At 41.4% G+C, this 12,637-nt stretch overlaps 1 protein-coding gene across 6 annotated transcripts in view; it reads right to left on the bottom strand.

Moving 5' to 3' along the window:
* Positions 1 to 12,637, bottom strand: part of Sh3kbp1 (SH3 domain containing kinase binding protein 1) — a 346,384-nt gene that overhangs the window by 54,302 nt on the left and 279,445 nt on the right. For all 6 annotated transcript variants that reach the window (XM_021152670.1, XM_029473429.1, XM_029473430.1 and 3 more), the window contains 3 exons: positions 7,815 to 7,866; positions 4,811 to 4,891; positions 2,234 to 2,393 (listed from right to left, as the gene is read on the bottom strand). In XM_021152670.1, the coding sequence (XP_021008329.1) occupies positions 2,234 to 2,393; positions 4,811 to 4,891; positions 7,815 to 7,866 (293 nt within the window). The remainder of the gene's footprint in view (positions 1 to 2,233; positions 2,394 to 4,810; positions 4,892 to 7,814; positions 7,867 to 12,637) is intronic.

Genomic DNA, 12,637 nt, shown 5'->3' with positions numbered 1-12,637 from the left:
AGACAGAGAGAGAGAGAGAGAGAGAGAGAGAGAGAGAGAGAGAGAGAGAGAGAGAGAAAGAAAGCCCTTGTACACCCTCCTTGGTAGCCACCTTCCTACCTCACAAAGTAGATTGGAGAACTGGAGACTAAGAAGAACTAGGCAGAGGCAGGAGGTAAATGTGACCTCTTGGGCCTGCTAGCACAGTGAGGATGACAAGCTGCCTCTAGCTTGCAAAGCTTCACCTATCCCATAACCACAGTATTGAGGGTAACTTTCAAAGACAAGGATGTAGTGAGAGTACCACTGCTTGTTTGATTAGATCATTATAAAAAGCAGCAGGAGTATGTTAGAACATGGGATTGACTATATTGAGATGTGTATAGCCCCTGAACACCAACAGGATTTGGCAGTGTGTGGCCTTGGCTGTCCTTTTGCAAGCTACAACGTGATAGGTGATCTTTCTTGCTCGATATCTTCTATCTGTTTGGATAGCTCATATTCTCTATAGCTTCTCTCTGTTTGCATAACCTTTTCCTTCTGGTGTATTAGCTTCTGGGATGAGCACAGCACTGATGTGGCTGTTGCTCAAGTTACTGGGACTTTCAGGTGGCCTCATCACACCCAAAGAGCTCTTTACCATCCATTAGAAGAGGGTATGACACATAGGAACCTGACCAGAACATCGGAGGTCATAATCCAATTCATTCTCACAAGGGCCGTTTCACAGAGGCTGTGGTTCAACTGAACCTTGGTACAATAGCTACAGAATGCTAATTTACTTGCTCTAGAGATGTCCATAGCTCTGTGCTCAGCTGGGCAGACTACCTCCCACAGACAGACATGTTTTCTGTAACTCTCAGCCATCTAAGCCATGAAGTGTCTCTATTTGGTCAGTGTTGGGAGGGCGCTTGTTACTCTTCTTATTGTAAGTAAATGGGCCGTGTGACAACACAGAGGAACACTGAGGAAGTACATGGTGCAAAGTAAAAACAGCCATGCACTTTGATTCTACTTATATCAACTAACTAAGCGTCGAAATCATAGAGTCAGGAAATAGAATAATCGCTTCTAGGACTACAGGAAGGCAGCAATGGTGAGACACTGTTTAATAGGTATAGAGGTGCACTTATACCAGAGGGGGAAACTTCTAGAAATGACTGTACAATGATGTGAGTATACGTAATTCAAACCATGAATTTAAAATGGTTAAGATGATAAATTGTATGTTATGTGAGTTCCACCACATTTTTAAAAAAGTTAAGTAAACACTATTGTCTTACTGCAGTTTACACAGTTTAATAGTTAGCAAGGAAAATATTGTTACTTTATAAGCACGTGTTACATATTGGAATATTATATCTAGGTGAATTTCAGTGTCTCTCTCAGTTTATAGATGGTGAAAGGTAGGTTAGCAAGAACAATTTGCAAAGAAGTGGACTAAGATTCAAGCCTAAAGGACTGCCTGCTTTCAACACAGGACCTTGGAAGCTGCACACAATGCTTACCATGCAAACAGCTTATAAGAATAGACTTTAGCATGTTGACAGACACAGGTGAAGATCTCAAAGCTACTGACTGACCTGCTCTGATGTAGCACACCAACATATATTATGCAGGTATGCAATAGTAGAAAGTTCTAGGTAAAAACTAGTAAAGAGATTTCAATAGTTTCTTGTCTGTACAATTCTATAATGCACAATACCAACTCTGATTTTAGAATACCAACATATGTATTAGACAGCCAGTAAAGAACTTGACAATGAAGAAATTGCCATGTTGCCAGGCATGTCTTTGAGGGTCTTAGAATTCAGAGACACATGCCCCAGGAAAATCTGGTATGCAGCTCTTGTACTCCATACCAAGCTATGAAGAGTAGACAGAGCCTAGGGCATAGCTCAAGGGACCACAGAATAGCTAGAGTTAGAAGACACAGCTATAAGCGAGGTATGCAAAGATGTGCAAAGTCATCTAGGAGATGAAGGAGAGTATACCACCTGCATCTCCAGTCTGTAAGGCAGCTGGCCTTGTTCTGACAAACCTCAGGAAAATGCCCTGGCTTTGAGCAGGGTCCACATGGCATGTGCCCAGTTCTCATCTATTGATCCTACAACCTGCACCATGCTTGCTCCCCAACACCTTGCAACCACTTTCTCACTGGAAAAAAAAGTGGCTGGAATCTTTAGACAAAGCTTGGTTCCCATCCCTTCGCCAATTTCCGTGCCCACCCGCCTTGGTGAGAACATAGCAGTACCTGGTGTGTGTCAGTGGGCCCACTGGTCGCTCAGGTCTTCTTGGGGGCAACGCACCAGGTCTGTTCAGAGAATTGGTTTTAGGTGGCCGAGGCTTTTTTGGTGGGATGGCAGGAACTGAAGGCTTCTGTAAATCCAGTTTTGGCTCTCTCTCTGGTCTTTCTTTAGTTCATTTTTTGAGGAAGCAAGCATGAAGAAAACAGACAGACCTCATGTCAGTGACAAAATTTAGATATACCTTGCTTATTCCCTGATTTAAAACACACACACACACACACACACACACACACACACACACACACACACACACACACATTGATGCCATTTTTGAGAGCACCACTCACTACTTATTTATAGCCAACTTAGAAGGAGTCAGAACTCTTCTTCCTGTGATTTTGCTAGTGCTGGTCCTTCTGCCACTGACCTCCAAGCAAGCTCCTACTTAACCTTTAAAGCCTGGATAAAACATCTCCTTAAGATCCGGTGCAGTGCTGGCATACAACTGATATTCCATAGTTGATAGGTTTTACTATATGGCCCACATGATCTTCTACTGGGTATAGGGAAAGAGTTGCCCTTACACTTCTCAGATAAACTTCTAAGAAGCTCATCGGCCAATAAGAGAGGACACTGCTCAGGAAATAGCTTGTTCAGGGATCTCTACACAGATTTTGAACTTGAAAGACAGAGTGGGACTTCTCAGATTGTGGGGTCAGTTTCTGGAGTCAAGGAACTATTTGGAAGAGCTTGAATCTAGATATGGTAGTTAAATTGGGTGATGTTCAATGGCAGTTTTAATTTTCCCATTCTCAAACTAGCCTTGTCTTGGTAGTAAAAGCATTAACCCACATTCTTACTAATAAACACTGAACTTCCGTGTGTGTGTGTGTGTGTGTGTCATTGAAGCACAGGTAAAATTCCTGTATTTGTCTTCAGAATACCTTTCATTGGCAAGCACAGGCATGAGACCATGTGGCAACAACTTTCGGTGCCTCCTAGGGTACTATGAAGGTATCACTGGGTTTGTCTTCCTGTATTTCTAAAGGAACACAAACCCAAACCAGGAATTATATAAACTCAGTTTCTGGCACACTAGGGCCAGAAAAGGAGGGGCTAAGCTAAAATGTTAAGGAGAGCTAACTTCCTGGCTGTGCTACAGGGACAGTAACTTGCACTATGGCATGATATGGATTCTCATCACAGGGATGCTAAGACTCAGACACTGGTTCCCTGAAGGGTCTATTGCTTCTGACTAGGGATTCTGCCTCCCTGATTCACTGTGGCATAGGACAAGGACTAAGAGGAAGACTTAGGGCTGTGTGGCAACTTGGTCAGCCAAGGAGAATGGCTGTTCATACACACATCTGTAAGGAAGTCAGTATGGGACAAGGGATGAAGTATCTTCATCATGAGCCTAGCTAGAGTACAGATATTAGAGTCCTCCATGAGGACAGAGGGTAGGTGTTTAGTTATTTCATAGCACATGCTTTTAGCAAAGAGCTGTTGATTGGGGCACACACTGAATAGCAATTTTTCCCACTAATCTCTAACACAAGCTTGGCCTTCACAATGAGGTTCTAATGACTCAAATTTTACCTGCTCACCAAGAAAGAAAGAGGCATTGATCTTTAACAGCTTGCAATGTTGGCAAAACTTTCAGTAGGCTGATGTGAAATATTAAATTCCGCAATAAAATTTCACAAGGCCACCAAGGAGCACCTCCAGATAATTATATTCATTAATTTAGCATTTCTCTTGTGACTTCAAAATAACTGCTTTTTAAAATGGAATTTGCTTGGCTTCCTGTTCATAATAACATAGCACTTTCCCATAAAAATGTGTGATCAATCAAAACTTGGCCACCTAGTAAAAGGAACCCTTCCACGGCATGCAGATTTCTTTGGGAAAGACACCCAGAGTGATGGGAATCAAGCACATCTGTTAACCTGGCTGCATGAGGCTTAAAGAGACCTCTCTGCCAATGGAATTTCTAAACTCTGTCTGACAACTATGAGACTGAGTTGCTTTTCCCAGTATGACCATTCCCCCCAACCTCCACCCCCTCAATATTCCTGGCCAGGAATATGTGTCTGTAATGCTATTAGCCAGAGTCAAGGGCCCAGCAGTGACCAAAGATGAGGGCTTTCATTTGTCTGAATGGTAATTTCAGCAAACCAAGACCACTTATCAATGGTACATGAACCCCTCCCCACAAGATACTGAGAAAAGTGGAGGGATTAGATAGAAAGCATCAGATATGTGCAGGCCCTTGATGAACTTACAAACCACCAACTTTGGGGTACAGGCAAGATGGCAATAGTAGACACATCATGGAAAAGCCCTAATATGTTCAATGACTGGGCTGGTTGGTTTAGATTTGATGAAAAACTCTGTCCCTGTGAAAGTGCCACACAACCGATCATATTTCTTTCAAAGTGAGATGTTTGGAAGCAATCAAAACAAACCCATAACCACCACATTCCAAAGAAAAGGCAAACTGTGTGGGTAATTGGGATTAGCGCCATGACGGCTTCACTGCTTGCTGTTCAAGAGGTGCCAGTGAAGAACTGATCTCATACCTTTCTCCTCTGTTCTGTTTGGAAGGGTTTCTGGTCTTTCAGGAGGTATTTTTTTAATTTCATGTTTTCTCTCTGTGGTACCTAGGAGGTAAAAGCTAATTGCAATCAGAAAATGTTTTCTGAATTTATTTAGTTGACACATTCGCATTTAAATATTTATCAAGTATAGCAAAGGCAATAGATTTTTTTTTCCCCATGAGAGGGCTGCTGGTGTTATGCAGTTCTTAATTGTTCAGAAACATAGCAGAACTCATTTCTAGTCTATGTCATGAAATTGGCTTGCATAGGCAGGTGCCATGGTACGTGCCTATATATTTGGCACTTGGGAGGCCAAGGCAGGATCACTACAAGTTCTAGGCCAAATAGGGAATATATAGACAGATAGATGATATAGATATAGATATAGATATAGATATAGATATAGATATAGATATAGATATAGACTGTGTCTTTAAGAAGAATTTGCATGCCTATAAATATTTAATTAATAAAACACCATAACTCTTTTTAAATATTTAAACACTCTTTGTTTGAACATTAAAAGTCAAAGATTATGATGAAGTAGGCATGCAGAATGTATAGGAATAATTTACTCATCAAAACATATAAATAAGGAATCATAACAAGCTTATTATATCTTATAAATAACAACAGATTTCATAAGGACTCTCTCTTGTAATAAACTAAGGATATAGCCAGGAATTGTTCGATAGACCTCGCATTGTCTATATTCCCTTGGCTGGAATGGGGCCAGCCTTGCAAATGTTTGGACTAGTAGTTGAAATAATTCCACCCTATTTCCAAGGTTACATTATGAGGCCATTTAGCTTACACTTTATTTTCTGGAATACTGGACATCCATATCAGAGGTCAACTACCTCAGAGAAGCCATGCAAACATACTCTGGCCTGCAGCCCCAGCTAAGCCCAGTCTCCCAGTCACTCCTAACATAGGTAGCAAAACAAGTGAATGAGGCAGCCATCTCTTAGGTGGATACACCAGCATCAGCTAGTTCAGCTTTTCAAACCACTGCCCCAGGCCTGATGGAATAGAAACTAACCATTCTGGTCATGCGCTACTCACATTCTTAGCCCACAGAATCTATGGCTCTATAAAGATCGTTATTTTATACCACAAAATTTGGAGTGGTTTCTCATACACCAGAAATATCTAGAATATAATCTTGATGAATATGCAGATTTGTTGCAGTGGTTTTCCCTAAATCCTTTCTCTGTGCCTGAATTCTTTAAGTATTACCTATTTCCCCATATACCACTTTACATTTCTCCTTTGCTCTTGTGGCCTGCCACTGCTCCCTCACCTGAGGGCCTCATCTTTGCTATTGGCCTCAGGCATACAAGAGCACTGGGAACTAGCTACAGCACAAAACAGTCCAAAGTACTCTCTGATAGACTTGGATGAGTACCTGACTGCCCACCTGATTGGCCCCATCAGTGGGTGTTAGGCATTGAAATCAGTATTATGAGGCCCCAAGAGATAAAAAAATTTTAAAATTTCATTGAACACATACTTCATGTGACAACCTTTAATGACACTATACATTAAACACTGTTTCTGATTTATATCATTTACATGCCTGGGTTCTTTTGGTAAAAGGACATTGGTAATATATCATATCACAATAGGAAAATGAATATTTATGTATTTCCTCATTACAAAGCAATTCTCAAGATACTTCAAGATAAAAGAGCCGGAAGACAAAATGTTGTTGTGCATTACCCAGGAGAGATTCATTGCAAATACGATAAAATTATTTCAAAAGAATTTGTCTACCACCTACCATAAAGTGTCATTTCTAAAGACAATTCTACTATCTCTAAGAACCTGGTCTTACTTGATTCTAGGCTACCCAATTCTTAAACTGCTCAGCTCGACGCCTTGGGCTCTGACTGATTACTAAGGCCTCTAGAGAAAAGGGTCTTCAGAGAAAAAACATGCGACTAGTCTATTTTAATCTTAACACAATAAAATATTTATATAGCCAGAGCCACTAGGTGGCAAAATGAAACTGTTCAATGTTAGTGGGAATTGAGGTAGAAGTAATACCCAATGTTAATCTCTGTAGTTCTTAATTAGTGCCCAATAAGTAAGAAAGAAATGTAATCTTAAATAGTTTTTTCCTCTAAATCTGCAGTCCCTTAAAAAAACTTTGATTTTTTTTTTGAAAAAAATCACTACTAAGTTAGAAGTCATTGTAACACTTTCATACATGTATGGCATGTGGTTTGTCTTTATATCCTCTCTTGTCCCTTTCCCTCCTCGCTTTGTTAACAAACCACTTAAATAGTCATTCACAGAAGGAATTTCTCTCCACGATTAAGTGTGACTATCCTAAAACAGTGTTCCATTGGGAAGCACCATCCATCATCTTTCTGTATGAGAATCCACCATGCAGGGACATCACTTCTTCCTATACTTTTCATGCCTAATATCTAAACTACACAGAATGAGTGACTAGATTTTGTTTTCAAGACTAGAAAATAATCAAGAGGGAAAGTATCTATGGCTAGAAAAACCATCTTTTTGTTGGAAGTGAAGTAAGTGCAAATTTTGGCTAACCACATAGGAAAGACAGCGAAACCCCAGCAGCTCTCTGTTCATATACAATGACGCCATCCCATGGGAAACCGACCCTCAGTAAGGACAATAACTGAGTCTTTGCTCCTCAAAAGCAGATTGTTTGCAAAACAAACAAACAAAAAAAGACCCATTTCATTTTCTAGTACTTCCTGGCCATTCTCCGTGAGAACCCCAATTTCTGCACTGTAGCAGAGACACGGTTTAGTGATATGGGTTCTTTCATTTATTTGTCTAGGAAAAACAGCAGTTCATTTAAAACCTGCCTACTGAGACCAAATCACAACAACCCCAAAACCAGTAGGAGTCTGTGGATCCAAAAATCTTGAATTTTAACAAAGAAAATTTGAATTTGTGCAAAAAGAAAGATGAACATTTTGTTTGCTGGACCTGAAAGGTACATTACCTGCCCCTTGTTTGACGACAGGAGCTGATGGAGGTGGCGGTTTCTTGGGTCTCTGAAAAAAAATCAATCAAAATTACACATGAGACTGTTGGCAAGCTGTAGTATCATAGACAGACCACAGACACTGTTTTCTATGTACAGCGTGGACAATTTAAGGGGCCTCTCCAAAAAAAAAAAAAAAAAAAAGAGCAATTCTCTCTCTAGAGACACCAGCTTTCTTTTGGCACCTCTAAATAAACACTGAAGCAAATTCAATCAGCAAAACAAAACTCGGACCAACAAATGAAACACAGCTTCCCTCTTCCTAAATTTACAACAGCCTTCTAGAAAAGCTCAGTTCAGCAAAAATGGCCTGAAACCAGCAAGCACGATGGTGCCCCTAAGCTGAAGCCACATTTGCAATTAAGATTTAATCGGCTGGAGGGTGGGGAGGTGGGTGAGGGTGGGTGGGTGGAGAGGATACACTCATAGAAGCAGGGGGAGGGGGAGGGGATGGGGGCTTGGGGGGGGGTACTGGGAAAGGGGATAACATTTGAAATGTAAATAAAGAAAATATCCAAAAAAATAGTCTAATGGGTTGAATAACAAGTGATTTTTGGTTCAACAACAGTGACCATGAAGACTCAAAATTAGATCTGAAGGGGTGTATGGACCCTTCAACTAAATGCAGACCAAGAGTCTACTGCAGCCTGGCAAGTCTTCCCCCCTCAGCACCCACCCCCCCAGTTTTGCCTCTTTTTATGCTGAGGAAGGAAGGTCATTTGTGAGATCTCTCATAGAGCAGTTATACCTTACTATAAGTGCTAAATTGGATGGATGTGGTTTTTTTTTTGAAGTGGACCACTATTTTTTTTTATCACACATTGCTCCTCCATAGGTGATGGAAGTAGCAATGCAATCAATAGTATTCATCCCTGAACTGGTTTCAGAGTTTGTGGGCTTTTTTTTTTTTTTTTGTCATTCAAGATTGACTATAGGAGGGAGATGGACAAAGATGAACTGGCTAAACATTTCAGTGCTCAGAAAACATAGCCAGGCACCATCTTGTACTGTGATGCTATAAGGGAAGGGGAGAACCATCCAGTGTGATACCACTAAGGAAGGATTCGGGGAACTGAGAGGATGAGGCTGGATGCTTCACATCACCATGGACACTCCTTACTCTCTCGGGCACCATATATTTGTGGTTCTAAGAAACCTACAAAGAGTATCTTCTGGTTTTGAAAAATGTTATAGTGTGACATTACCACAGGGACCACAAAAGGCAGACACCTAGTCCCTACTCTGGCTCACCTTTCTCTGCCACAGTACTAGACTGCAGAAAGAACATGTTTCCAATAAAATCCAGAGTATGCAAGACACACAAGAACATTTGTTCTTGTCTTTATCTGTTTATGTGTTTTTATCTGAGGAGGGGCCATCATAGCATTCACGCTCTGGATTCAATACATTTTCAGCCTGATTCTTCATTAGTTACTGATTCCACCAAATTACTCTGAGCAAAGGCTATAGCATGGTAAGAAAGACAAAGGGTTCTGACAAGCTGGAGATCAGTACAAATCTCACCTAGCACTCCTTTCTCAGCAATAAATTATATAAATTATTATAAATTATAATAATATTACTATCATCTTTCAACTTGAGAGGCGATAGTTTTGCAAGAAGAGTTAGTAATCTCTGACTTGGGTAACTCATGTAGCAACTCTATGAGGAACTGGAAGTAAAGCCCAGGGCTGTTTGACCCATAGCACATTGTTAACCACGATGAAGGCCCAGTGCTGGAGAACAGCCATGAGGCAGGCATAATAGCATACACACGGAATTCATCAAAGCACAGGCAACAGTACGATGGTCAGATTGCAAGGAGGAAATAGTTATCAAATTGCAGTTACAGTATGACCTCACCTATGCTCTAACATACTAAAAAAAAGGTAGAATGAGTGGAAAAGAAGTATCTTTAAAGTGGTGGTTTCTGACTAGCAGAATTATGTGTGTACACACTTGGGTATGTTTCCTCCTTGATATTTCCCTGTGCTGTATGCATAAGCAGACAATGATCTTTATTAGGAAAAAGCAAGCTGCTCTCGGGGCCTCTTGCCCTTGAATACAGGCCCTGCACTGAGTGGGTGTGTTTGTGACTCAGGCTCTCTCAGTACTCTATTCCCTTTGTCAGCTTTTTCCAGTTCCCTATTAACTCTGTCCTGCGTCCTCCTCTGTCTTGGTATAAACTAGTTTGGGAATGGCTATATGTTTTATCTAATGAAGTTATTGCTGAGACCTTGCCATTTAATCTTCCTTGACCTGAGGATCAGAGTTACTGCTTAGTCAGGAAACTGACAACACCCTATGGCCTAATTCTTCCCTGCCAAGTCCCAACAATGCCTATTTCTGGATGTCTTTCTTCATCCTTGCTGGTTTGAAATACTCTTCATTTAAAAAAAATGTTCTTTTCCTTATTTTTGTGCACATGGTAATGTGTGTGAGCTTGCACACGTATGCCACAACATGTGCAGAAAGATCAGAGGACAGCTTCTGTAGAATAGTCTCTCTCTCTCTCTCTCTCTCTCTCTCTCTCTCTCTCTCTCTCTCTCTCTCTCTCTCTCCTTCCACTCTGTGGATCCTAGGGATCAAACTCAAGCACTTTTCCTGGCTGAGCTATCTCTCTGGCCTTAGTTTAAAATAATGTATAAACAATCTCACAGAAACCTCTGTAGTAGAAGCTGTTACCCCAGAGACCTTGCCTCAAAATAAGTGGGGAAAGGAAAAAAAAAAGATATTGACAATTACAAACTATCACACTTTCTGTGATTACTGGGCCATGTAAAAACAAAACCAAGCCAAAACTAAAACCTCTTGATGTGTAAGGTTTGGACTGCAGCCGATACATGAAACGTGTCATGGAAGGAATTGGGTGGAAGAAATAGAAGAGACGAGAAAGGAGGGTGAGAGAGAGGATGGAAATTTTTGTAATAACAGACGGTGTGAAAAGTGGTCCCAAAAAGTATGCCAGTGAGCGTGGCAACAGGAGGGGGCGGGGTCTGCATTTATGAGGAGTGTCATGGCCACTGCAGAGGCGGATAGGATTGAAAAGGAATGGCTAGTTTGCAAGCCATGAGCTGTCAGTACTGGATAGGTACCAGCTAGCAGAGGGAGTTTATTCTCCCCACCCCATCCTGCTTTTGGACTGAGTCCACTTTCTCTGGTTTCCGTAAGTTCAACTGATTATAATTACATCATTTCACTCTTCCTCTTCCCCCTCCAAACTCTCCCACATCCCCCTCCTTGCACTTTCAAGACCCATATGGCTCTAGACCACCTCCTCAAAACTTGGAAGTACTGCACATGGGCCTACTTTTATATTTTAATATGCCAAACTGGGTGACGAGGACAGAAAAAGCAGAGCAGCAAATCACCAGCAAAAATGTGGCAATAATAAAGAAACACAGCAGTTGCTGATGCTCGAAGAAACCGAGATGAACAGACCCCTGAGTTGCTTTTCTTCCAAATGTTCAACTGTGGCTGGAAGAAGGCAACGGCAGGAGGTTCAGCAGTAGGTCTAGGGATCCTCTGGGGACTTTAACAGCTACATACCAACTAGCTCCTTCAACTCAGGCGAGCATTTAAAGTCCTGCATTTTTAGAATCAATCATTCCATTTATTCTCTCATCCCTCTCTCCCTGGTGAAAGACCAAAACCCCAGTTCCAAACTTGGGTGGCTTTAGGCTGCTTGACTTCTAGGTAAGAGCTGAAAACAGAGCAGTGGATGTGGGGCCATGAGTATAGGAGGAACCCACCCCCCTGCTATGGTGATGATGCTCAGGGGGACTGCAGCAATCAGCTGGTAGGCAAGGGAGTCTAAAAACCTTATCACTCACTATCTAGGCATTGAGAATTAATTAAAAAAAACAACAAGAAAATACCAGTAACAATAAAACCCAGAGAGGCAACATTTCCTGGTTTATAGTGGAGTCTAAAGCCTTCTATGACCTCATGTATTTAGGGCACATAGATCTAAGTATGTGTATGCTCACCTCTGACTGCATATGCTTCAAACGGAAATAACCCGTCATCCTTCAAAGGACAAACCAGCTATATTTGATTATTACCATTACAGTACCAGGAAGGAAACATATCTGAAGGTTCCAGAGTATGGATAACAGGAAGGCAAACTGCTTCCTGCTGAAGGATTTCAAAACCGACTCTGCCCCTTGTTTGACAAGACTTGCCTGTTCCAACCCAAGGAGCTCGTCATCTGGCTCAACGGCTTTCTCCTGGCAGGAACTGTCATCTGTGGCTTTGCACTATGAACTAGTTTATAGCTCCTCCCTTCCAAACCACTGAGATATGCTTTGTTAAAAATAGTCTGAGGATAGGTCCTGATAGTTAGTTAGCTAGAAGGAGATGGCTTAGCCAGTTTGATGTTGCTGTAGAACACCTAAATCTGAGTAATTTATGAAGAAATGAAGTTTATTTGGGTTCTTCATTCTGAAAGTCCAAGAATGCAGCGTTAGCTTCTGATTGGCTTATAATAAGGGTTTTCTACAACTTCGACTCATGCCAGAAAGTGGGAGGGGCAGAAAGTACAGGTAGAAACAGCCCACATACAAGAAAACCCGAAGTGTGGTGCAGGATTGCAACCTATTTTCATGAAAACTAATTAAGTCTCAAGAAAATTAACACCGGGTGTCATGGCACACACCGTTAATCCCAGCACTTGGAAGGCAGAGGTAGGCAGATTTCTGAGTTTGAGGCCAGCCTGATCTGCAAAGTGAGTTCCAGGACAGCCAGGGCTTTACAGAGAATCCCTGTCTCACAAAAAAAAA

The sequence above is a fragment of the Mus caroli genome, chromosome X (genome assembly GCF_900094665.2).
Source record: "Mus caroli chromosome X, CAROLI_EIJ_v1.1, whole genome shotgun sequence".
Lineage (NCBI taxonomy): Eukaryota > Metazoa > Chordata > Mammalia > Rodentia > Muridae > Mus > Mus caroli.
This window is presented reverse-complemented; position numbering and strand designations above follow the sequence as displayed.